General features: G+C 55.8%; 11 protein-coding genes across 11 annotated transcripts; 6 read left to right on the top strand and 5 right to left on the bottom strand.

Annotated features, from left to right (window-relative positions):
• Window positions 1-564: 564 nt before the first annotated feature.
• Window positions 565-2,190, bottom strand: E0L32_004572 (uncharacterized protein; the record flags this gene model as incomplete). Its single annotated transcript, XM_031138997.1, has 1 exon — window positions 565-2,190. The coding sequence occupies one exon, from the start codon at window positions 2,188-2,190 to the stop codon at window positions 565-567; it is 1,626 nt and encodes a 541-aa protein (XP_030997006.1).
• A 1,649-nt stretch (window positions 2,191-3,839) lies between these two features.
• E0L32_004571 (uncharacterized protein) lies at window positions 3,840-4,507 on the top strand (the record flags this gene model as incomplete). Its single annotated transcript, XM_031138996.1, has 4 exons — window positions 3,840-3,899; window positions 3,961-3,985; window positions 4,056-4,340; window positions 4,404-4,507. 4 exons carry the CDS (start codon window positions 3,840-3,842, stop codon window positions 4,505-4,507), a joined length of 474 nt encoding a protein of 157 aa, XP_030997005.1.
• Window positions 4,508-5,143: 636 nt separating this feature from the next.
• E0L32_004570 (uncharacterized protein) lies at window positions 5,144-9,416 on the top strand (the record flags this gene model as incomplete). Its single annotated transcript, XM_031138995.1, has 3 exons — window positions 5,144-5,697; window positions 5,755-6,415; window positions 6,471-9,416. The coding sequence occupies 3 exons, from the start codon at window positions 5,144-5,146 to the stop codon at window positions 9,414-9,416; spliced, it is 4,161 nt and encodes a 1,386-aa protein (XP_030997004.1).
• A 105-nt stretch (window positions 9,417-9,521) lies between these two features.
• E0L32_004569 (uncharacterized protein) lies at window positions 9,522-10,539 on the bottom strand (the record flags this gene model as incomplete). Its single annotated transcript, XM_031138994.1, has 5 exons — window positions 9,522-9,531; window positions 9,593-9,627; window positions 9,682-9,731; window positions 9,785-10,356; window positions 10,433-10,539. 5 exons carry the CDS (start codon window positions 10,537-10,539, stop codon window positions 9,522-9,524), a joined length of 774 nt encoding a protein of 257 aa, XP_030997003.1.
• A 1,294-nt stretch (window positions 10,540-11,833) lies between these two features.
• On the top strand, window positions 11,834-13,018 carry E0L32_004568 (uncharacterized protein; the record flags this gene model as incomplete). Its single annotated transcript, XM_031138993.1, has 1 exon — window positions 11,834-13,018. The coding sequence occupies one exon, from the start codon at window positions 11,834-11,836 to the stop codon at window positions 13,016-13,018; it is 1,185 nt and encodes a 394-aa protein (XP_030997002.1).
• Window positions 13,019-13,725: 707 nt separating this feature from the next.
• Window positions 13,726-14,934, bottom strand: E0L32_004567 (uncharacterized protein; the record flags this gene model as incomplete). Its single annotated transcript, XM_031138992.1, has 2 exons — window positions 13,726-14,760; window positions 14,815-14,934. The coding sequence occupies 2 exons, from the start codon at window positions 14,932-14,934 to the stop codon at window positions 13,726-13,728; spliced, it is 1,155 nt and encodes a 384-aa protein (XP_030997001.1).
• A 598-nt stretch (window positions 14,935-15,532) lies between these two features.
• On the top strand, window positions 15,533-17,008 carry E0L32_004566 (uncharacterized protein; the record flags this gene model as incomplete). Its single annotated transcript, XM_031138990.1, has 1 exon — window positions 15,533-17,008. The coding sequence occupies one exon, from the start codon at window positions 15,533-15,535 to the stop codon at window positions 17,006-17,008; it is 1,476 nt and encodes a 491-aa protein (XP_030997000.1).
• Window positions 17,009-17,216: 208 nt separating this feature from the next.
• E0L32_004565 (uncharacterized protein) lies at window positions 17,217-19,751 on the bottom strand (the record flags this gene model as incomplete). The annotated part of the gene is made up of 5 exons (XM_031138989.1): window positions 17,217-18,739; window positions 18,809-18,828; window positions 19,372-19,403; window positions 19,454-19,589; window positions 19,642-19,751. The coding sequence occupies 5 exons, from the start codon at window positions 19,749-19,751 to the stop codon at window positions 17,217-17,219; spliced, it is 1,821 nt and encodes a 606-aa protein (XP_030996999.1).
• Window positions 19,752-20,310: 559 nt separating this feature from the next.
• E0L32_004564 (uncharacterized protein) lies at window positions 20,311-20,712 on the bottom strand (the record flags this gene model as incomplete). The annotated part of the gene is made up of 1 exon (XM_031138988.1): window positions 20,311-20,712. One exon carries the CDS (start codon window positions 20,710-20,712, stop codon window positions 20,311-20,313), a length of 402 nt encoding a protein of 133 aa, XP_030996998.1.
• A 603-nt stretch (window positions 20,713-21,315) lies between these two features.
• Window positions 21,316-22,410, top strand: E0L32_004563 (uncharacterized protein; the record flags this gene model as incomplete). The annotated part of the gene is made up of 4 exons (XM_031138987.1): window positions 21,316-21,481; window positions 21,530-21,620; window positions 21,673-22,213; window positions 22,261-22,410. 4 exons carry the CDS (start codon window positions 21,316-21,318, stop codon window positions 22,408-22,410), a joined length of 948 nt encoding a protein of 315 aa, XP_030996997.1.
• An 844-nt stretch (window positions 22,411-23,254) lies between these two features.
• E0L32_004562 (uncharacterized protein) lies at window positions 23,255-24,949 on the top strand (the record flags this gene model as incomplete). Its single annotated transcript, XM_031138986.1, has 1 exon — window positions 23,255-24,949. One exon carries the CDS (start codon window positions 23,255-23,257, stop codon window positions 24,947-24,949), a length of 1,695 nt encoding a protein of 564 aa, XP_030996996.1.
• Between the last annotated feature and the right edge of the window lie 59 nt (window positions 24,950-25,008).

Below are 25,008 nucleotides of genomic sequence, written 5' to 3'. Positions count from 1 at the left end.
ATCCCATGACGTACTCGGCAGATGATCCGGTTCATTGCGACCGGCGTTGCCCCGGAAGAGATACAGTATCTTGTCACGTTATGCAGCTGTTGAGCTTGACCGAGGTTGCTGAGGGTGCGTATCGTGGCCATGTTGCTACCGTCTCGGTCTCTTGAAAAAGGAGAGCGGTGAGACGCTCGCAGGCCGTCACAGAGCTGATCAATCAAGTGAGAAGCAAGGCGGATGGTACGCGTAGTCTCGAGAAACCTGACATTTTGCACCTTCATGACATCTCAAGGAGCCTTGGTTTCAGCTCTAGGGCAGTGGCCAGTGGCAGGCACGGCCCGTTCAGGGAGGTGGGGAAACGAGTCGCTTCTATGGCAAAACGCCTCAATTTTGGTCCTCACCATCCAGCATCTATCACCACGAAAACCCCCCCACAGACTGTGTCATAATCGGGTATTGTATTTCTGCTTGCGCAAAGTATGTCTCTAGGGCTCACTGCTGGGTATCAAGTGTACATCACTAACCTTCTCCTCCGCCGTGGTGGCGCTCCAAAAGTCTCCTCCCGTGGCCAAAGGGTCTCTAGTCTTTTGTGGAATCTCTGCGTCCAATATCTCTGAGTTTTCTAAGCAGGTTCTTGCCTGAATCGGGCTCTATTTCTTTGTTGGAGTCCTCTCTCTTGCTGCGCATAGACAGACTGGCGATGCTGGGACTCCGACTGAGCTTGCCGACAAAAGACAGACTCACAGTGCTAGCTGTGCGACTTCGTCCAAGCGGGCTTCGTGGGCTGATGGGACTACGCGGGCTCAGCGGGCTGTCAGGAATCCTGAATTTGCCGCTCGGGTTGTTCGGCGTCGCTGGCGGAGTGATGGCACCGCTTCCGGACGGGGATGTGAGGAGCACGGGCGTCGTCGGGCGAGTGCGCGGCGGGCTGTGCAGAGTAGTATCCGGAGCAGGTGAGCTGATCCGGGACGACTCAACAATTGAAAGGAACGAGGTATCGACCGAGGCAACACGTGAAACATCACTCGACCTGATGCTGGGCGCCCTGATGCTGAGCGGTTTCATGACGCTTCGCGGGTGTAGGATCCGGTCGTGGTCGTCGAGCCGCAGGAACTGCACGGTCTTGCCGTGATCTCTCCACGAGCGCTGGCCTGGGAGCAGAGGATAGAATGTCGACGGCCGCACTGCAAACGTATTTTGGCTGACACTGCCCCTTCGTATGTCCTTGGGCGACGGGCCTTCATTGAGATAGCGCATCAGTTTCGCAGTGTACTCCTCTGGAAACCCGACAAAACGGCCTGACGCGACGATCGACCGGAGCGACATGAGCCCATCAAGGGCCTGGAAGTCGGAATCTTCGACATAATTGGCGTCGCCTTTCCAAGTGTCAGCTTTGTTCGGCCGAGACTGGCAGATGAACTCACCATTCGGCCGCGGATTGCAAAAGCGTCGGCACAGGATAACGAGGTTCTCCATCCGCGTTCTCTTCCTATGCCTCTGGCCTTCGACAAAGATATCTACCATCGGACCGATCCCGAGAATCCCACTGCCAGCTCGCAGCCCAGCAGCCTCGGCGCGTGGGCCAAAGCTCAACTTGGAGAAGTCGATTTCGAGTGTCACATACTGCATGAGACAGCCGTACTGGAAGACGCACTCAATGGCCAGCGGGGATAAGGACAGTCCCACGTGCGGCGAGAACACGACGTGGAAACGGCGCGTCATGAAGAACATCGCCAAGACCTCCGCGCGCATGGCGAAACTCGCGAGCATGGCGCCCCGTGCTGGTGCAAGGGCCTTGCTGTACCAGTCGAACTGATCATCTCGCCACACCGGGCGCAGCATGCTGGCCGGGTTCATGCGAATCGGCTTCAGGCTGTCCGGCGTCGCGCCGTCGCAGTCGAGCACGTGTCGCCATATCCTCATGCGGACAGACGGCGGCAGGCGGCAGACATGAGGCGGCTCTTGCTTACGCGGCTGCCGGGTGTCGGACTTGGTATCGTCAAATGTGCTGCGCGGATGCCGGTGGATGAGGTGAAACTTTGCGACCGAGAACCTGAACTTGTCCTCCTCCGACAGTGCCTTGGTTCCGTCATCCACACGCGGCGTGTTGTTGAATCCCACCTCGATGGATCGGTCCCATGGCGGTAGAGGTGGAACCGCGGATACCGTGGAAGAAGAGATGGAGATGGCTGCCGGCCGAGCCATCTCCGGGCGAGTGATCAACTAAGCCTGCGGGAATCAAATGTCTGGAGACTGTCTGGAGACTGTCTGGTTGTGGACGAGGCCTCTGGAGAGGCGAGTCGCAACTCAGGGAGACTGGCGATCGACAAACGATGAAGATTGACATAAAAAAAGACCCTGAAAAGTCTATGGAATGAGGGAAGAGCCGACCTCGGGAGGCTGTCTCTGAGGAAGAGAGCATTAAACTTTGATGAATCGAGTCAGGTTAGTGGCGCGCGTGGGTGGCTGGCATGAGGTGAGCTTACCCGAGACACAGGTGAGCAGGATCGAGCAAAACGAGCACAATTCCCCTGACAACGCTCGATTCACATTTGAAAGTGAATGTGTGACCCCTGCAGCTCCGTGTGTATGAAATGGCTGTGTTTGTCAGATGTGGTAGTGACTAGAATCTGAAGTGACGACACAAGGTTTGTCGGGGGGAGGCGTTTTCACTTAGGCGGGTTATGCAGTTGTCGAGGGCTTTCTGACAGGTCAATTGACGAATCGGCTCCCCTCCAGCGCCGCCGAGGTCTCAGCTACCTAGATTGACTACTCAAGCCCTCGACTGAAACAATTTATGAGATCATGTACAAGTAGTCAGTCATCCGAGCAAGAGTTAATTGTTTCCACAAACCCGACGTCTTTTTCTCCTTTCTCTGCAGCCGATCCTTTCTCTTCGAAAGAGCTCTAGGCCAGAGCAGCCACAAGCCAGGAATTTAATCAAACTCGTAGCGAGACACCGCTCTCGTTCTAGCCGTGTCTTACCTGTCACTCAGCACTCGTCAGCCCTCAACACGTGGCACTGTGTGTGCGACTCCAGCGCATGTGTTGGGGATGAGCACGGTAGCATTCTCTCTGGCCAGCACTGCTTTGATTTCTGCATTATCCATCATATCCGTGTCTTGAGTGTATGCATCATTCGGTGCCCCCACAGGCCGGTAGGCCCGGGTTCCCAGCCACCCAGCGTCGACGATTTTGTCTGCACTTACTGAGCAAGCGGGGATCAAAGTTAGGTAGCTGTATTTAGTTGACGGAACTCCATCAAGAGATACACTACATACCCTTGCTCTGAAACTTGGAAGGGCTATCCAACTACCTGAAACCGATTGAGAATGATGGCTAGTCAAGTACTTCTATTCACAACAGCTCGTCAACTATTCTGACCATCACTTGCTGAGGTTCAAAGCTCCATTTGATGGTGGGTGGATGGATCTTCGAGACCTTCTAGGCCCAATTCCTTGCCTCAGCTCAGGGCAGCAATTGGCACCTGCAAGGGCCTTAGCGGCTGAAGAATTTAGCGCAGTTCTAGCCTCAGTTGTTGGCTGGACGCACGATTGGAGTGGACAGCGCTGGACTCAATCAATGGGTCCAGTGACTCGGGCCCTGGAGCTTCATTGATCCGTCACCAAGGCAAGTGCATACAATCTGCTTGCCCCCGCCACTGGAAGCATGGCGGGGCATCCACCCGCTTCCAGACCCCACTGGCAACTTTTTTTCAGAGCTTATCGGCGCCCAAAGTGCGGCCATCGTCATTGTCGGATTTCGAGATAAAACTAGATCTAGCAGACACACCTCGTCCCCGATACACGATCGCTTTGCAGACACAAAGCACGACCGAAATACAATATACCAAGATGATGACACAACAAGTTCCTGCGGGTTTCAACCCCGAGGATGCCAGTAACCTTGAGGATGTAAGTTTTTGCTATCGCAAGACCTTGGAGGGGCAATCACACTGACTGCGCAACACGACAGATCGAGAAGCAGTTCGCCGTCAAGGGTATGTCTTGCTCGCACAAACAGATAGCTTGCTCTCTTTACTCGTACTGACGACGCAACAATTCCCACAGCCGTCCAGCACATGGAGACGTACTGGAAGATCCTCGAGAGGGTCAAGGGCTCCGAGCTGCGCCTCACCAAGCTCGACGACGAGATCTACGAGCACCTCAAGAAGGACTTCCCCGAGTTCGACCCGGCCGAGACGATCGACGAGGACAAGATGAAGAGCGCCGAGGGCAAGAAGCGGTGGCGCGACTTCATGATGACCTACGAGAAGACTGTCGACGACTACAACTTTGGCACCATGCTGAGGACGGGCCCCAAGTTTGAGTACGGCTACGACGAGACCATCTTCGGTATGTTGTCGCGGAAGATATGGTCCCCGAAGTGAAAGGATTGACTGACAAATTCATGCACAGTCCCGAGGATGCAGTTCTACGCTGTGGAGATCGCGAGGAACCGCAACGGCCTCAACGACTGGATCTACGAAAAGGCCCAGGCTGAGAAGGCGGCGAAGAAATAAGGAAATACCTCTATCCCTTCGGAAATTGCACACACAGTCGATGTGATTTTCCCCATTGCCCGAGCCCGTCGCATGCAGGTCGCGATAGCCCATGGCGCGAGGCGTTGCTACAGGACAGCAGGCCGTGGATGAGAAGCAGAATTGGCTGAACTACGGGTCAATGACCCACGCATGGGATCTCAGCATTTGATATGGACAAATGATGACAGGAATCCCATGTATAATGGTCCGGGAGGCCAAATGGAAGGATATGATATACCACCAAGAATAGATGCACGGAATGGAATGGATTGAAGCAAGTTCTCTCCTCGAAACACCCTTTTGAATTGGACAAGCAATGGTCTTCCATGAGTGCTGCCGCTCCAAAATTCACGTTTCCATTTTAGGGCTACCGCATTGGTGTGTTTGCGATTGTTGGTGGCCTGGAGAGGAACAATACTAAGGACAAACACAAAGAACAATAGCATCGCGACCTCGAGTCAATCACCCTGAAAGCGGCCAACAAACTCGACAGCCCACCACATTTTGCTTTCTCCGATTCCAAATATTGTGAATGTGCCGAATCATCACTGGTGTGTACATTAGCTTGATCATTATAGCTCTTCTCTGTTCCAGCAGAGCTCTGCGAATATCACCATGGATACAACTGCATCCACTTTACATTATCAGCAAACGAGTACAGCAGAATTCAAAAGTGATGGACAGGAAAAGACTGGCATGGATCGAATTCGACCCGAAGGCGGTTTCGACCAAGCCGTCCGCGCAGTTCAGAGCGGTAACAGAAAAAGCGAGAACGAATCGCCGTGGAGCAGTCTCTTCGTGTTCCTGGAAAAGCAGGAGCTCTGTCTCTTGGTTACAGCGATCGGCATCTCCGCTGTATCCGCCGGCGGCAAGACGATGTACGCAGTCATCATTGGTAAAATATTTGACATTGTTGCCGGCTTTGGTAGCCACTCGCTCGATGCGGCAACCACCCTGTCCCGAGTCTCGTACTGGTGCATGATCCTCACCATTCTGGGTCTCGCTAGGTGGTTGGTCAATGCCTTATTCATGTCTTCATGGATCATACTGGGTGAGTCGCGGGCGCGGGCATCTAGGAGAGCTGTCTTTTGGGCACTCCTCGACAAGGACATGTCGTGGTATGATACGTTGCCCGATGGCATCGCGAGTCTGACCTCTGGAGTTCAAGCGTAAGCTTCTGCTGGTAATAATGGGCACCCGGGGGGCTGTGGGCTGACTGGATACAGACAAATCCGAGAGCTGCAGCTCGCGACCTCGCAAATTCTCGGCCAGCTGGTCAACGACACCTTTCTGACCCTGGGAACCCTTGCCCTCGCCTTCTATTCTAGCTGGAAGCTATCTCTCGTCATGCTCGCCACAGTGCCCCCCTCTGTCATTGCCATATCCCTCATCACTCGTGGCTTGCAGCCCGCCATCCAGGCATATCGACAAGAACTTTCCAAGGCGTCAAGGCATGCCGCGACGTCCATCACGGCCATCGAGCTCGTCAAGGTGTACAACGGCGTAGACAACGAGGTGTGGCAGTATATAGAGGCAGTCAGGAAGGCGTCGCGGTTCGCGCTCCGGCAGGCGATGCGGAACTCGTTGCAAATCGGATACGTCAAGGCCTGGCTGATCAGCCTGTTTGTGGTCGGCTTCTGGTTTGCCATCTACCTGGCGAACAGGGGCGAGATCGCGCCCGGACAGGCCCTCACTGCGTTCTACGCCGTGCTCATCGCCTTTCAGGCACTGGAGAATCTGGGACCACAGTTCTCGACAGTTGCAAAAGGTGTTGGGGCTGGAAGGGCTTTAGCAATGCTTGTCGGCGACTCGAATATCGGCCGCGGTCGAGGGCAGCAGAAAGGTCATAGGCTTGCCGGACCCCCTGCGAGTGTCATATTGCATGAGGTGAGAATTCTGTGCAATCGACATGGCTGAGCACATCTAACAGAACCTTATGCAGGTGGCTTTCGCGTACCCATCTACTCCGGACAAGTTAGTCCTGAAACCCTCTACCCTATTCTTTCCCCACAAAGAGACTTCATTTATCGTCGGCAGGAGTGGCTCCGGCAAAAGTACCATCGCGAGCCTTCTCGTCAGGTTCTACGAGCCCACCCACGGTGCAATCCTCATCGACGGAATGCCCCTTTCCACCCTCGAGAATCTCTGGGTCCGCCAGAATATCCTCCTAGTGCAACAGACCAGCACACTATTCAAAGACACCTTCTTCCAGAACGTGGCTGTGGGTAGCTTGGACCCGGATGGTACCTTGCCAGAACAAGTACGCGAGGCTTTGGAGTTTGCACTCCTGCAGTCCACACTCATGGGGTTGCCTAATGGACTCGAGACACAAATAGGACCAGGTGGCGTTGCGCTGAGCGGCGGGCAGAGGCAGCGTCTGGCCCTCGCTCGAGCCAGGCTTCGCGACCCGCCGATTCTCATCCTGGACGAGATAACAAGCGGTCTCGATCCGACCAACGCGAGTATGCTGATGGATGCGATTCGGATCTGGCGCCGTGGTAAGACAACAATCGTCATCACCCATGACATCTCGCAGATCAGAGAGGATGAATACGTACATGTGATGGAACAAGGTGCACTCGTGCAGGGAGGTCACTTTGGGCAGCTTGTCGAGGAGGACGACGGTGCCATTCACGAGCTCTTGAGATCTGCTACGACATCGCCCCGACTCTCAAATTCTCCAAGTATCCATGCTACTCAGCACGGCACAACCCTCGAATACCAAGGAGATGAACACGTCGAGCACTCAGCTCTTTCCCGCTTCCTCATCCCACATACTGATCAATCTGGGAATCATCAAGGACTGTTCCGGCCCATGTCCATCATGGCACCAAGATTCTCAGCGGCGGGACCACTCGTATTTGAGGTCAGAGACATTCCAAAGCTACCACATACCCGACCTAGATCGAGCATGGACATACTTGAAGAAAGCGGATGGGCGGTCCACGGCCGGCGACCACAAGGCGGCTCAAGACGCCAGCGAGCCATCTCGATGAGCGTCATTGCGGGAGTCCAGCAAGCACCGCCTACAAAAGCTTCTGACGCCAAGTCCGGCTCACTCATACAGGTCCTGGCGTCGGTCTGGCCGATGCTCGACAGATTCCAGCGACTGAGCTTTATAATCGGCATCATCCTGTGCTTGGTTGTCGCCGGCCTAACGCCGGCCTTTTCATACGTCTTTGCAGAACTGCTCGCCTGCTTCTGGACGCTCGGGGACAAGGAGACTGCGGCGAGACCATGGGCCATCGACCTCGCCATCATCGCCCTCGCCGACGGAGCAACGTCGTTCCTCGCCTACCTCCTCATGGCGTGCGTCAGCCAGGCGTGGATCGCCGGTTTGCGCATAGAAGCGCACAAGCGCATACTGCGGCAGCCAAAAGCTTGGTTCGACGAGCCAGCGCACTCTTCGCATCGGATAGTCCAGTTTCTGGACTCGAGAGCGGACGAACTGGGCAAGCTGGTTGCCATCTTCCTCCCCATCGTCCTGATTGCGGCCGGCATGGCCATCGCGTCTATAGTCTGGGCGCTGTCAATCTCGTGGAAGCTCAGCCTCGTCGCGCTGGCGACTGGCCCGGTGGTTTATCTTGCGGCCAGGCTCGCCGCCTACGTCAGCAACAAGTGGGAATCCCGATGCATTGCGGCGGGCGAGTCCACGGGCTCGCTGTTTGCAGAGGTGTTTTCCAACATTCGTGTCGTGCGCGCTCTGACGCTAGAGGAGTACTTTGGCAAGCAGTTCAAAACATCGTGCATAGACACGTTTCGTGCTGGCGTGAAGAGAGCGATCCGGACTGGGCTGCCTTATGGGCTGAACCAGTCCATGTCTGACTGGCTCACGGCGCTCGTATTCTATTATGCTACCGTGCTCCTGACGAGCGGGGATATAAGCATCGGAGGGGTGCAAAAGGTGGTGAACCTGCTCTTGTTCAGCATCGGCAACGCCACGGTCATGCTGGGCGACATCCCCCAGATCGCCTCGGCCAAGAGCACGGCTGGCGAGATCCTCAATCTTGCTAGGCTGCCCCTCGGCGCTGGTCACGAGCATAGTGGGCGTCTGAGACCACAGACTCTATTTCCTATTCGCATGAACTCCTTGAAGTTCGCATATCCGTCAGGACCACAGTCGCGGGTGCTTCATGGAGTGGATCTTACCGTCGAGGCCGGAGAGACGGTCGCCATTGTCGGGCCATCCGGCTGCGGGAAGAGCACGCTTGCCGCCATAATCCTCCGGCTATATGAGCTACTTGGTGAGGAGGGAAGCAGTGATCGACATCCTTTCAACGCTCGGTTCCCGCCGCTCGCACCCCTGAGCTACGGTGGTTGTGACGCGCGAGATATCCATACGGCCTTTCTCAGAAGCGGAGTCGGGTATGTCTCTCAGCATCCCTTCATCTTTCCCGGTACTGTCCGCGAGAATATCCTCTACGGCATGCGTGATGATGCCCCTGAGCGCAGGATGGACTCGGAGGCCGTGGTGCATGCTTCTCGAGCTGCTGGTATTCACGAAACGATTGTATCCTTATCGGAAGGGTACGATACTCGAATAGGAGAAGGGGGTGTTGGATTGTCTGGAGGGGAGTCGCAAAGAGTGTCGATTGCAAGGGCACTGGTTCGAAACCCGAAGCTACTGGTCCTGGACGAACCCACTTCTGCGCTGGATGCAGTCGCGGCTGATGGTATTAGGGACTTGATCAGGCATCTTATCATGGGAGACTCGTCCGGAAACGGACAAAGAGGCATGTCTGTTGTTGTGGTGACGCATAGCCGGGAGATGATGCAGGCCGTTGACAGGGTAGTAATGCTTCAGAACGGTCAAGTGGTAGAGACAGGGAGCTACGATCAGCTCGTGAGACACGGGCACCATTTTGCTGAGTTCATCAGGAGAGACTAGATTTTCGCAACTAGCTTGGAAACGTCACAATTATACATGATACATTTCGGAAAATGTTGCCTCACGCAATGCATTGTAGTTGTTAACAACTTACACAGTACTTATCTACAATTTCCTGGAAGCTGTAGCAACTATGGTCAGCATTACATCCTTCATACATCCTTGCGATATCTTACCCATCCCAGATCGGTCCTCCCGGTATCGTATAGTTCTGGAATCTGTCAGCTTAGGTCCAACTTCTGTCACCAACTATAATGCGACTCACATATGTGTTTCTCATTGCATCCGTATAAATGTTGATCTTAATCGAGGGATCTGCTTCGTCGTCAGACGTACAGTCTCCAAGTACATTCCCGCACTTTACTCACCCTCAGGATCGTACGCCCCGGGAAACTTCTTCAAGTACGACGCGGGCGGCACTGCCGTCCCCGCGCCCGTGATATTGAGGTGCGCGCACTCGGGATAGAACTGCGGCTTGTCCTCGATATGGATGCTGAGGATCTCGTGCCGGATCATGTACAGGCCCGGCCGCAGCGCCGCGGGGATCGTCACGGGCCACAGGTCCGGCGACCCGTCCCAGTTCTGGAACGACTTCTGCCACCACATGCCCTCGGTCACGGTGCCCTCCTGCAGCCCGGCCTCCCAGACCTTGAACCAGCCGACCTCGTTGACGTCGGCGGCCGCGCAGCCGCCCTCGGCCTCGGCGGGGCAGGCCGCGAGCCACGCCGTCATGGGCCCCACGGGGTGCAGCCAGTACCAGTAGACGGCGGTGATGTTGTCGCCCGCGGCGACGGGGATGTAGGACGGCGGCGGGGTGCCCGGGTCGTTGCAGGCGAGGAAGGGCGAGGTGGCGGAGAAGATGGGGTCGATGGACGCCCACTTGCGCTGGATCATCCAGGGCTTGCCGTCCTGGTCCTCGGCGGGCTGGTCGGGGTCGTAGCTGTCAGGTCGAGGCGATTAGTAGAGTGTCCTTATGAAGGCTTACACAGTCTCTGTCTAGAGCAGCACGCACTCACCCGCGATACCACGTCTCCCCCACGGTGTAGTTTGCAAGGCCGCCGTGGGCATACACCCATTGGGATGCCAAGGCCGTTGCCAAGGCCAGGCTCGCGAGTATGCCCATCCTACGGGGTATCACAAGGATAAAGGAAATAACTTTGATTCTGGAGTGGGCTGCAAGCTCGTTTGACTGATAACTGGCTGACTGGTGTGCGTACTCGAGCCTACATTTTTCTCGGTACGAAGGGCTCGATGACAAGTCTGGTGAATCCGGAACTTGGTGTCCTAGATACTAGCTGTGGCTTTCAGAATACGCAAATATGAGCTGCCGCCTTCGTTAGGTCTAGTCAAAAGCCCCAATACACCATTTTTACGGCAGTGGAGGAAGGGTTGCATTCTCTCCGCGTTTTCATATATATCCATGCCTGTCTCCGGCACATTGGCAGGTGCCCTATATATGGCGGCTATATCAGAATAGACAATCCAAGCACAGCACCGCACCTGTGAGGGTTCATTCGAGCTGCTCATCCGGAGAGTTCTTTGCAGTTCAACAAGTCACATCTTGATCTCGATCCCGGAGTCATTTTGCAACGGCCCCAGACCAGTCAGAATGGAGATCGCAAGAACACCGACTTTACATGACTTGTGGTTTTTGACACAGACAAAGGTCTCATCCCAGCATAACCAACCAATTCAATTCACCCCACACAACTCTGGATTGACTCCAATCGGGGCTTCAGGCACCGTGCCTGGATCCGCACTCTGCCACGATTCCTCTCATGCATGGTTTTGGGGCAATCATCCTGTTAGTGGTTCCCTATTTAAATATCCATATTAACAACTTGCCCATTTTCCATGTGCCTTTCGACATCCTTGCACACTGAGATCCCTTTGTCATTCTCCAGACCCCCATATACCACACAACAGGCCCATTTTGTCAATAATGCCAAGCCTCTCGGCGGAAAGGGATAGAGAAAGCCCCGACACCTACCTCTGAAGCAGCATACATAGAGTATATGAAACTTTTATAGAATAACTGTTTAACCACCGTAAGGAGAACCTCATTGGTGGCAAATTGAGATGCCTTGAATACCACCATTCAGCAGCGTACGGACATGCGTGAAACCTGGTTCCTACTCGCCGTCTCCATACCTGTCATATTCATCCGGCCGAGATATACCCAGAAGCCAGTACAATATCCATCCATCGACACTCTCCCCACCGCCACTCAAGAAAAGCCAAGTCCCTGGCCGACATTACTGCGGCCAAGGCGTATATATATGCCAAGTATGCTGGCCAAGAACCCCAAGACCTTGGCTTACCACGAACTCTCCCTGACTATCACTCTTCCTGCGCCGCGGCTAACCCTCAATTTCGTATCTCTTCAGCCCTACCAATAGCAGCTCAGATCCAGCAATATGGTTCACTTGGCGTCCGCTATCCTGCTGGCCGGCTCGGCTCTGGCCCTGCCCGCGTCCGAGATCTTCGCCAGCCAGGAGGCGACGTGCACCGTGCCGTCCACCTTCCCCACGGTCAACAATGCCAAGCTCCCGGACCCGTTCACCATGGCCGATGGCACCAAGGTGGCCACCAAGGCGCAGTGGGCCTGCCGCCAGCAGGAGATCTCCAAGATGATGCAGCAGTACGAACTCGGCGAGTATCCCGGCCCTCCGGAGTCGGTAAAGGGCACCCTCAGCGGCAACCGCCTCACCGTGGCCGTGACCCAGGGCGGCAAGAGCATCTCGTTTAGCGCGGCGATCAAGAAGCCGAGCGGCGACGGGCCCTTCCCGGCCATCATCACGATCGGCGGTTCGGCGCTGCCCATCCCAAACAACGTGGCCACCATCAACTTTGGCAACGACCAGTTCGCCTCGCAGGCCTCGGGCAACTCGCGCGGCCAAGGCCAGTTCTACACCCTCTTCGGCGCCGGCCACAGCGCCGGCGCTCTGACCGCCTGGGCCTGGGGCGTGGGCCGCCTCATTGACGCCCTCGAGCAGGTCAACTCCACCTCGGGCATCGACACGACCCGCCTCGGCGTCACGGGCTGCTCCCGCAACGGCAAGGGCGCCTTCATCGTCGGGGCGCTCAACGAGCGCATCGCGCTGACCCTGCCGCAGGAGTCGGGCTCCGGCGGCGCGGCCTGCTGGCGCATCTCGGACGACGTGCACAACGCCGGCGGCAACATCCAGACGGCGGGCGAGATCGTCGGCGAGAACGTCTGGTTCTCCAAGAACCTCAACAGCTACAGCACCAAGACGTCGACCATGCCCGAGGACCACCACATGCTGGCCGCGCTGACGGCGCCGCGTGGCCTCTTTGTGATTGAGAACGACATCGACTGGCTCGGGCCCGTCTCGACGACGGGCTGCATGAAGGCCGGCCGCATGATCTACAAGGCCGTCGGCGCGCCCACCAACATGGGCTTCTCGCTCGTCGGCGGCCACTCGCACTGCATGTTCCCCGCCGCGCAGAAGGCCGACCTGACGACCTACATCAACTACTTTTTGCTCAAGACCGGCTCCGCGCCCGGCGAGGTCGAGAAGAGCTCGGCCAAGGTCGACATGAGCGCCTGGGCTCCCTGGGCTGTGCCCACCATCAGCTAAGTGTTGGGTGAGGACAGAAATTGGTACTGTTTGATATCTGAGCGGCAGGTCGATCTCAAGTGTTCTTGCGGTGTTTTCTGAAACATGCTAGTACCTGAGTTAAGGGTAATTCACATTAGTTGCTCTTGTAGATCGTGCCCTTATTTGGGCTTCGAGAAGCATTCTTCGCATTCGAAAACCGTGTATGATATCCTGTCTCCTTTACTTTTTCGACTAGGTATGGGGAACTGTGCTTAGTGGGCGTGCATCTCAGCGTGAACAGTCTTACAGAAATTTGAGCCAGCCTACTTGAAGGGGGCCACTGGGAAATACAGGAGACTTGTGACTTTTTTATCTGCCTGTTACGTGACCCTACCGAAGCAAGGAAGCCAAAAAGGACAATACCGAACGCATAGAAAAGAGTACAAGGCCAATCAATTGGTCCTCAGTCTCAATGAAAAGATTCATGTAACAGAATTATCTTGTTTCAAGTCATCGCCTTTGGGTCTTAACCTTCAAATCTTTCTGGGCCTTAGAATCATTCAAGGTGTTGCTTACAGGGCCCCATAATATCCAGATCACCACTACAACGTCCATCTGGTAGCATGCCCGGGATGACAAAGGGGGAATATTCTTCTGCGACGGTCTGCGACTCTTCACTTCTTCGTCTGAGATACCCCGAAGCTTGTCAGGTGTGGCCAATCTGCTTATTCATTAGCACCGAAGTATCACATTTGACCAGGAAACATACCAAATGTGGTTCGCTCCTTGTTGATATACGTCACCTGGGCCTTTTGCCCTAGAAAGAGTTTCTTTCCCGAGGATTCACCAAAGCAGTAACCGTAGCGCCCGAACACAGGGCTGTACTTTGCACCTTTGTCAACTCTTCGATCCTTGTTCAGCTTCTTCCACACCATGCCCCGGTCGTCAGTCGCGGTCTTGCCCGTGTTGTAATCCACGGTGATGCTTTGGCAGCGGTAGCAGTTTGCGGTCAGGGGCATCTGGATGCCACCATCGAAAGTCAACTCGCCCCAGTAGTCCTCCACAAATGGGCCAGATGCCCCTTTGACGACGATGTTGGGCCGGAATTTCCTCACGTCCATCTCGTAACCAGCTTCTAGGCGCGATGTGACCTGGTTGTTCGATTCCTCTGTCACGACGAGATAATGGGCAATGTCGTTGAAAACTAAGCGCTCAGGGGTGTATGCCAAGCCTGGTACGAGCCCTCTCAAACGAGAGACCAGCCGGCCTTTCAAGAGTCCAGCCCTGCTGTTTGGCGCAAATGAGCCAAGGACCGGCCGCGAGCCGTCTCCTATGTAGACAAGCCGAATCTCCATACCTAGGCGATCGGAGAACCATGTTGCGTACTCGTCTCCCATGTCATATGCGGGTGCCTCGCTCGTATGCAAGACGGTGTCAATCTTTTCCCGTCCTTCGATCGAAGGCCGTAGAGGAAACCGAATCTGGTCCTCAGTATGGACATTTCTGGCAGTGTCAAAGTCGGTGCCCCTGCCGTGCCATGATACGATGACCTCGGCGCCGGGTGCGTTCTCGAACTCCTCATTGAACTCGACCGAGGCTCGAAACAGCGCCATTTGCAGGTAATACCCAGCAAGCACGGTCTCGTACCTCGTGATCTCTTTGTTCTCGTTCCGGTGAACCCTCTGCAGAGAGAATGTGCGATCTCCCACCATTCCGTACTTGCCGACATGAGCCGTCTTCAACGCCGTGCCGCGGAGCGACTTTACTGGATAGACATAGAGCTGGGAATTGGACTTAGCGATACATCAATAGGTAAGTGAACAGCAGAGCCTTACCTGTGACACCTCCAGCATATCGCCACTGTGCGGTCGTGAAGTCACCCAAGCCAGCACTCCAAGGGCCGTCAATAGCACGGCGGCGGCCATCGCCACATCACTAACTACGCCAAAGAGCATCATCAGGAATGCCAAATTTCAATAGTATTGTTTAAGGTACAACAACGGAATGACTAGAACTCGACTTAAAAGCCGTTCATGATAGAGAGCAACTTTATCAACCAACCTGCACAAGCTAAAGATTGCGGAGAAGTGGTCGCGGCTGGACAACCGCACAGCGGACTGGCTGACGTACTCGAGACGATCTCCTCCTAGCTTCAGGATCCTTACCGCATCCGGTAGTCGGGATGACCAAAGTCCCAGAGCCGACCAAGAGGGCCACAGCCGGGCCATAATCTTGGTGTTATCAGCGCTAAGTAGTGCCATACAGAGATAGTGTTAGTCAGTATCTCTTGTACATGCATCCCGGGTGATACAGGTGACGAGTGCCGAGTCCACACCACACCACCGACCGCAAGTGGTTGCACCGCCAGACTGGGCGCTTCACTCAAACATCTCTCTTCCCCGCATACGCAAAGCAATCCTGGGGCCTCCTCCGCTCGATCCCCGGTCTCTTGGCTGGTGCCGTCCCCGCTCTTATCTCTGAGATTCAGCTTTTCACCCTGCGAGACATTGCTCTCGTTTCAAGGAAAAAACCCTCAGCGCAATCACCTGTACAATGGAAGACCTCTCAGTGACTCCCCGGTCCATTGAACCCCAGACCTCCCCTCCTCCTCCTCCACTCACACAAACATCACCGTCTTCCTCCTCCTCATCCTCCATGGGCGTCAAACGCATCCGCGTCGTCGAGGGCTCGTGCTGGTCCTGTAGGAAGCGCCGGATCAAGTGCGACCTCGCCAAGCCGCGGTGCGAGCGTTGCTGCCGCGTCGGCGCGACGTGCGAGTACGCCGCCAGGCCCATCCGGTGGTGCACCAAGCCGACCGCCGCCGCCCCGGCCCGGTTCCAGGTCGTCCCCTCGGCCGTCGACCAGCTGGCCGCCCCGCTCGGCGCCCGCGAGAAGCGCGCCCTGACCTACTTCGCCGGGCGGTTCTGGCCGCTGCTGACCACGACGCCCGACCCCTGCGCCCTGCCCATGGTGCTCGTCCTCGAGCACCGCGTCCTGCTGCTGACGGCCTGCCTCGTCGCCGACACGCACCGCGTCCTGCAGGACGGCCGCAACAGCCGCAAGGGGCCCCAGCTCAAGCGGCTCGAGTGCCTCTCCGCCGTGCGGAGCCAGCTCAACGAGGACTGCTCCAGCTCCGGCGACGAGGTGCCCTGGACGGGGCTGCTGCTCGCCGTCCTGCTGCTCTACTTCCACGACGGCTACCTCGAGTGCGCCGAGAAGTCGGCGTCCACCGCGAGCCACCATGCGGGCGCCAACGCCATCATCGAGCGGCTTGGAGGCGTGGAGGTCGTCCTGGACACCGGGCCCGAGGCGCTGCACCTGCTCGTCTCTGAGTTTGCCTCGACCGACCTCACCACGGCGATGCTCAACGGCGGGCGGCCGAGTTTCTCGCCGCAGATGTGGGACAAAATTGACCGACGATCCGTGTGGTGGAGTCGCGACCCCAACGCACGATTTCTCTCGCTGGCCACAGTCCTGGGATGCATCTCGAGCATGGTGCATTACCTCGACGACGTGAACAGCGGGCTGGTCACGCATTCAGACGAGAGGGTCCGCGAGTTCGAGATGGCCCTCACACCCACGTACGCCGGCTTCTCGACGTTGTCCTGCGGAGTTTACACAGGTCCCGAGGACGAGGACCTGGAAGCTGTGCATGCGTACGCGCTCACCCGGTCGTTCCAGCATGCGGGCCTCATCTACCTCTACCGAGCCATCTGCGGCCTCCCCATGGACCACTGGCTTGTGCAGCAGCATGTGTTGCCCTGCTTGGACTGCATCCTCAACGTGAAGAGACCCTCCAAGGTCGTCAACTGTGCTTTGTTTCCGCTTCTTGTCGCCGGTACGCACGTGCAGTCGGCGCGGCATCAGCGGGAGATTGTCAATGTTCTGAATCTACTTCACGATCGGATGAAGTTTGCGTCTGTACAGTCGGTCAGCGCTGTATTGAACGACATTTGGAACTCAGACCCGGGGAATATGGCGTGGTTCGAAATGTTTACGGGATTGGGGACTGATGCTGCTGTATTATAAGCTGTTCTCTTGGTGCTTATTGTGGGATCTCGCTTTAATAAGCATATTTTGGTCTTTCTGAGGAAAGTAGCCGGCGTTTGGACAGCTACTGTCCCATTTGTACACAATATGACAACAGGAACATTTTGGATCATGACTTTATTCAGTGCTTTCATGTCGCAACTTGGAACGACAACCCAATGCTTGGTTTTGACCCTAATCTAACACCCTACAGCATCGTGCCCATGTTGACATGGATGGCTTTCGTCTGTGTATAAGCAGCCAGGCCAGCCTCACCCAGCTCCCTGCCGACACCGCTTGCTTTGACACCTCCAAACGGAACCCGGATATCGGAATCGTTCGAGCTATTGATCCACACCATCCCGGACTCGAGCCGCGCAGCCACGCGATGACACCGCTCGATATCCCGCGAGAAGAGGGCAGCTCCGAGACCATAGCACGTGCCGTTGGCCAGCTTGATGGCCTCCTCCTCCGTCTTGAAGGGCGTGATGGTGACAAACGGCCCAAAGACCTCCTCCTGGAAGATCCGCATGCCCTGCCCGACATCGGTGAACACGGTGGGCTCGATGTAGAAGCCCTTGCCGCCGGCGACGTTCTTGTGCGGCACGCCGCCGGCCACGAGCTTGGCGCCGTCCGACTTGCCGGCCTCGATGTAGCCGAGGATCTTGTCGTACTGGGCCTTTGTGATCTGCGGGCCCTGGAACGTGTCCTCGGCGAAGGGCTCGCCGACCTTGTTGTCGGCGCAGACCTGCTTGAACCGTGCGACGTAGTCGTCGTAGACGTCCTCGTGCACGAGGATGCGCGACGTTGACGTGCACACCTGGCCCTGGTTGTACATGATGCCCACGTGGCCCCACTTGGCCGCCTGGTCCAGGTCGGCGTCCCCGAAGACGACGAGGGGCGACTTGCCGCCCGTCTCGAGGGTGAGGTTCTTGAGGTTGACGCTCGCCGCCTTCATGACCTGGCGGGCGGTGGCCGTGGAGCCCGTGAAGGCGATCTTGTCGACGTCCGGGTGGGAGCAGAGCGCGCTGCCGGCGTCCCTGCCGAAGCCGTTGACGATGTTGATGACGCCCGGCGGGATGCCGGCCTTTCCGACGAGCGTGGCGAAGTAGAGGATGGACAGGGGCGTCTGCTCGGCCGGCTTGAGCACGACCGTGTTGCCGCAGGCGAGCGCGGGGCCGATCTTCCACATGGCCATCATGATGGGGAAGTTCCAGGGGATGATCTGGCCGCAGACGCCGATGGGCTGCTTGATGGTGTAGGCGAACTTGGCGGGCGTCGTGGGGATGGTCTGGCCGTGGATCTTGTCGGCCCAGCCGGCGTAGTAGCGCAGCACGGCGACGCACTCGCTGAGGTCGTCGTTGAGCGCGACGCTGTAGGCCTTGCCGTTGTCCCACGTCTCGAGGGTCGCGAGGACCTCCTTGTGCTCCTCGACGAGGTCGGCGAGCTTGAAGAGCAGCGCGCCGCGCTCCGTGTTGGAGATGCCGGCCCATTCGGGCGAGCTCAGTGCGGCGCGGGCGGCCTTGACGGCGCGGTCGACGTCTTCAGCTGAGGCGGCCTCCACCGATGTGATGACCGACTCGTCGCTAGGGTTGATGCTGGTGATCTGGACGCCCGACGTCGCCTTGACGAACTCATTGTTGATGAAGAGGCCCGTCGGGAGGGCGATCTTGGTGCCGTTCGGCGCCGTGAGGTCGACAATGTCAGCCATGGCAGCAAAGGTGAGCGTCGCTAATTGGTTGTAAGTGGATTTGAAGCCTCAACAAAGACAGGTGCGCTCAAACTACATTCACAACACACGCTCGTGGTTGTAAAGAAGTCTATTTGGCCATATCAGCCGCGTAGATATAGCGCGGAGACAAGCATTATCTCGGAGATCGAATTGGTTTGTGAATATGACGAAGAGCCGGCCGCCCGTCCGCGCACCGAACGAGGCACGTATCGAGTCCTTCTTGGCCCGGAAACTTTCCCAAAGCGGAAAAAAATGTCGACCACTTTGCGGGGGATGGCCAGGTTGTCCGAGCTGTCCCACCACCACTTAGCTTGGCCGCTCCGCCCGCGTTATCTCGGGAATCGTCAACGGCTAGTGGTCCACCGGTCGATCCCCAAGATGATAAGCATGCATTTTACCCGCTTGGTCCTACCCCAAGGTCTCGGGAGGCAACTATTCGGGCATGCGGTTTGTTCGACATGCATGCGTGACCTTCAAGTCTGCAGCTATGATTGGCGAGAACTCATTTATTGCGTTGTCAAGGTTATATGATGACACAATGTTTCATAGAAAATTATCTAAAGAAAGCCTGGCCAGGGTGACCAGGATCCCCACTCCAATGATCGGTGCTAGCCAAAGGTACAGGTTGGACAACGCTGTGTCAGCCCTGGGTTTTGTGGCCACCTGCGAAGGTTAGCAAAGCCTATCTCTTCACAAGGTTGGGCACCGCTTACTGTAGTTCTCTGAGGCTGCAGCTCGCCCACCAGCAGAGATTTGAGCTGGCCCATGGCCTCTTCGCTGTGTCCCACCTCGCGAAATGCTTCTGTCGCGTCCGTCCCTAGCACCTCGGCCAAGATATCGTCGCCACCCCTGCACACTGTTAGCATACCTCGTGTATCGGAAGAAATCCTGGGAGACTCACGGGTGTTTGGACAGGTAGTTCGTGATTTCGTACACCTTCCTGTCGATGACGATGTACCCGGAAGTTTCGGTAGACCTCTTGGCCACGTCGTCGAGGGTGAATACATCCATGTCGAACGCGCAAAGGCAAGCTGAGTCTGTGCGAGAGCTGTAATGACAATGACTGGGCTGGACGGATATCTTAGGTGTAATCTATCAGAGATGAAAGCGTAGAACGATATCATTAAATCTCTAAAGCTCAAGATAGCATCCAAACAGCACACCTGAAACCCTGGCCACAGCAGGCACAGGAAATGCCCAATCAGGAAGTCAAAAAGCCCAAACGTAACTTCACGTTAAGGTTGGCACATCCGGTTCATGGCCACTGGCCCGTCTCAAACGAGTAAACGCCGCTCCGAGGGCGGGAACGGTGTAATAGGGCTTGTTGAGGACAGCCTGCATGATCGAGCTGAATCACAGCTGCACACGCCTAGTAGCACGCCAAACAATTTTTGCTAGCATGCTTCGGTTTTTCTGGATACCCATACAATTATTGATGAGCTCGTATTGTTCTATCCGAGAAATTCTCAGCCCCCTAGCTTATCACAGCCACCATCTATACTTTGTCGAAGGCTAACATGTTTGTGAGTAACATCTCCAATGCCCCTCCCGCCTCCTTGTAATCGCAATTCTACTCCGGGATAAGTGCCTCCACCTCGATCTCAACCTGCATGCCCTCAATTCCGAGCTTGCCGATCTGGATGCACGTCCAGATAGGGCGGTGGTTTGGGAACAACTTCTTGAAAGCCGCAGTCATGACGTTGAAGCTGGCGTCCATATCGAGATGATACGATCGGATGGCGACGATGTGGTCAAACTCGAGGCGCGAGTCGACTGCTTTGAGGGCCTTGAGCACGTTGCTAAAGGCGGTCTCGATCTGTTTCTCAAGGTCGCTGGTGATGTTGAACTGCTCGTCCCAGCCGCCCTGACCTGACGTCCGGACAACGCTGCCCAGCTTCACGGCCTGGGAGTAGTGGTACTCGTCGGCGATGGTCTCGGTGCCTGGGTAGTTGAAGAACTGAGGGGGCGCCATGATGGATGTAGTAAGCAGACTTCAGCACTAAGTTATGGTCTAATGGTCACAGTGAAAAGTAGTAAGGTGAAAGGGAAGTACAACAAGGAAGAGCAATGGAAAGCTCCATGTCTACTATAAATCCTGGGGGAAAGTTATGGGTGGGACCCCGACCCGTAGCTTTCGGCCATCCTATCTCCTGACGGGAGTATGGACCAGTCCGGACCCCGCATGGGCTTGGCTTTCTCCTTTCTCTGGACCACACAGCTTGGCGCTGCTGGATGGTCATTCTCATGCCACATTGGGAAAGCTTTTTGTCCAAGCAGGGCTGATGACAAAGATCTGCGAGTGCTGCTGCATTGTGGGGATACCAAGGCTAGAGACACGCCACATGCAGCCCAATACTCCTGGTGACAATCTTCGTCCTAGCTATGCCCCATCTCAAGGCTGACGAAGACTTCAAGAGAAAGCGTTACCTTTTGATAAGATATTACCTAGTTTTTCATGTTTTGAGGATGATTCCCGCAAGACTTCCTCGCTCTGGCATGACTGCTGCTACTGTTGAATCTTCCTTCCATACCCGAGACTCCTTGTGCTGTCATATCTCAGTCCAAGCAAATTAACATGTCACAGAAGCTTTGCGGGATGGCAGGCGGTAAAGCTTCGGTCTCTTATTTGACTGTATCCACCTTTGTGATCCTTGGAATTCTGCTCATCGCTAGACCATATGCGGCTGTCGCCATCGCTGCGTTCGTCGTCGGCCTTGGAGCTGTATATCTTAGGCAACTGAGTGGGTAGCCTTCCCCGACTTAATTTGTCATTCCGCCAACATTTTCAGCAGGTAAAAAGACCAAATCAGCCCTCACGGCCGATGTTTTTCAAGAATTTGAGCTTGCGAAGAAAACCATTGTCAGTCACAATGTCACCATGTGCGTCCGAAGATCCTGGCCGTTATCGACCCTCTGGCTAAAGTTCGTCTAGCTACCGGTTCAACTTGCCTACTCCTGAGTCCGTCCTCGGGCTCCCGATCGGCCAGCATGTCTCCCTCTGTGCATCGATTAGGCAACCAGATGGCACCTTCAAGGAGATATCCCGGTCTTACACTCCCATTTCTGGGGACGACCAGCCCGGCTCGTTCGACCTGCTCATCAAGACGTACCCTCAGGGAAATATGACGCAGCATTTGGCCTCCATGACCGTAGGTCAGTCGATTCGTGCCCGCGGCCCCAAGGGAAACTTCACGTATACGTCAAACATGGTCCGCCGACTCGGCATGATCGCCGGAGGCACGGGAATAACTCCTATGTTACAGATCATAGACGCCATCATGCGTGGACGAGAAAGCGGCGATCAAACAGAGATCGATCTCATCTACGCCAACGTCACAGTTGAGGACATCCTCCAGAGCGTGATTCTCGACAAGCATGCGGAAGACCCGGGTATCCGCGTCCATTACGTGCTTGATAGACCGCCAGAGGGTTGGGACGGGGGCATTGGATATGTCACTGCCGATATGATCACTGTATGTCTTCAGAAAATATTCGTTGATTTCGTGGCTGACCATAGCAGCGATGGCTCCCTGGACCTGCACCGGACATCAAGATTCTTCTCTGCGGGCCTCCCCCCATGGTAGCCGCTTTGAAAAGGACAACAGAGAAACTGGGATATGAAAAGTCCCGCCCTATCAGCAAGTTGGAAGATCAGGTGTTCGCCTTTTAGAATAGATAACTGTCGGTATTGGAAGAAATTGTTGGGACTCCGGGGACAAGCATCTAAGCATCATATCCAAGCCTCCGTCGTAGAATTATGATTCAAGAAGCCCTCGAACAATGCATTGTGTTCAATAGAACCAAGCCATTTTTCCTTCGTATGAAAAAGTCCCACTTCAGCTCTGATCCTTGGTTCATTGCACGTTCAGAACCGAAAGCTTACCGCAACTTGAGAGGACGGCTCTATGCACAAAAAGCCACAGTCAAAGCTTTAATCGTCTCCTTGGTATCATAGCAGGGCTAGTTAGGATAGAACTGCCAGGATTCTTCTGATCCTTGCGATCTCGACAACTTAGCACCCAGAGCCTTGCTATTTGTGTCTACAAGCCAGCTAGTGAACGCTAAAATGTCCTCCACACACCTGTTGTCAGAGCCCAATCAGACCAGCACCTTGAACTCTTAGTCGATCAACTAGCGCTCATCACTTCCAAGGTTGCCTGCAGCGTTTCAGCTGGTTGGTGGTGCTAGGGCCATGTTATCACGGAGTCGGTCCATTTTGGCTCACACCAGGAATAGGCCCAACGTGTTGCCTAGAATGGTATAGCCTCAGCTCAGCCAGCACTCGGCTAGGGGTCTCGATCCCAGAACTCCAGAAGTCCTACTCTGGGGACTGGCAATGCCAAAGAAGTTGGGGGCTTTTGGTTGTTCTGTTGCGAGCCATGATACCCTTGGGTTGTGAGCATATTTAAAACTGCAAGCAGTCCACTGTTTGTCGACAAAGTTCAACTCAATTCAAGGTTTCACTTCACCACTGCTGGCTCCTAACTACTCCTCGGGCCTCTAAACATCAGAAAATGTCTTCGGCTGTCCCCATTCCGGGCACTGTCCACCTTGTCGACCTCGAGGGAGTGTTCCATGCCAAGCATGAACGCAGTCACAAGGACATCGTCCTCATCCCCCAGCCCAGCGACCACCCGGATGATCCCCTTGCTTGGACGCCCCGAAGAAAGATGTTCAACATCTTTTGGGCGATGACCTGGTGCTTCCTCGCTGCCGCAATGATCTCGGGTCTCTCTCCCGCGTACCTCTTGATCAGCAAGGACACGGGCATCTCTGTCGCAGACCTGAGCACCGGCAACGGCCTTATGTATCTGTTCCTGGGATGGGGCACGCTTATCACTCAGAACATGGCACTCCATCTGGGCCGCCGGCTCACCCTGGTGGTCTCCATCCTCGTTACCACCTTTGTTACCCTGTGGTCGGCCTACGTGCAGTCGCGAGCCGAGTTCTACGCCAACCGTGTCCTGCTCGGCATCGTTTCGTCTCCAATGGAGACCCTCATCGAAGTGATTATCGGCGACGTCTTCTTCACCCACGAGCGCGGCCTCTACATGGGGGTATACTCCTGGACTCTCTGGTGCGCAGCCTTCCTGTGCCCCGTCGCGTCGGGTTTCGTAGCCGAGGCGCACGGCTGGCGTTGGATCCAGTACATTCTTTCGATCATCGGCGCCGTTCTCACGGTCTTGACGTTCTTCTTCTTCGAGGAGACCATGTTTCATCGAGCGACGCAGCCTTCCGAGATTGTCGGAGTCAGCGACCCTGCTGCTATCGAAGCCGAGGCACAGGGTCAGTCAGAGAAGGCCCAACCGAGTGACGGTGCCTCGGCCGAGCGCTCCAACTCCATACCACCACCGCGTCAAGAAACCCAGCCTGCCACGGGCAAGACATTTACACAGAAGGTGGCTCTGTGGGTGCCAAAGCCACAGCGACCGCCACTACGTATTGCCTACCTCTTCCTGCCGTTCCTCCTTCTCCTGCGCTTCCCTGTCATCGTCTTCAGTGGCTTCCTTGTCGGAGGCATTCTCTCCTGGTACAACGTGGTTGGAGGTTCTCTCGCGCTCATCCTCGGCAATGACCCTTACAACTTCAGCACAAACACCATCGGCCTCTTCTACCTGGCCGCTGCGATCGGCGTCTCCATCGGCTGCTTCCTCTGCAGCGCCTTGACCGACAAGCTGGCCGTCTGGTCCGCGAGGAGGAACAAGGGCATCATGGAGCCTGAGCACCGGCTGTGGCTCTGCGTCGTGTGTCTCGTGTGCCACCCGGCCGGCTTCCTCCTCTACGGGATCGGTGCCGCGCACCACATCCACTGGTCTGGTATCGCGGTCGGCCTTCTCCTGATCTCGGTCACTCTCCCCATTGGATCTGCTCTGGCGTTCAATTACATCCTGGACAGCTATAAGGAAGTAGCTGGAGAAGGCCTCGTCTCGTCCATTCTGATTCGCAACATGATGGGTGAGTATGGAGAAAAAGGCCCAATGTATGATGCAATGAGATCTAACAAAGTCGCAGGGTTCGCATTCTCCTACGCGGTCGTGCCCATGATTACTGATCTGGGTCTCCAAAACACATTTATACTGCTTGCGTGTCTTGGTTTCGCCCTGTGGTGCGTGTGCATCGTCATGATCGTCTTTGGCAAGCCCGTCAGGCAAGCATCGGCTATGACCTACTGGAACCTACTCGAAAAGCGAGGCGCAGTAGCTCACTGATCACCAGAAGTGGAAAGGCTGGGGATGGTGAGAAGGCTCGTATGCCAACGTGACGAACG

This window comes from Thyridium curvatum (genome assembly GCF_004353045.1).
Source record: "Thyridium curvatum strain D216 chromosome Unknown NODE_22_length_467593_cov_81.276643, whole genome shotgun sequence".
In the NCBI taxonomy this organism is placed as follows: domain Eukaryota; kingdom Fungi; phylum Ascomycota; class Sordariomycetes; order Thyridiales; family Thyridiaceae; genus Thyridium; species Thyridium curvatum.
Note: the sequence above shows the minus strand (reverse complement) of the source record. Positions and strands in the feature narration are given on the sequence as shown.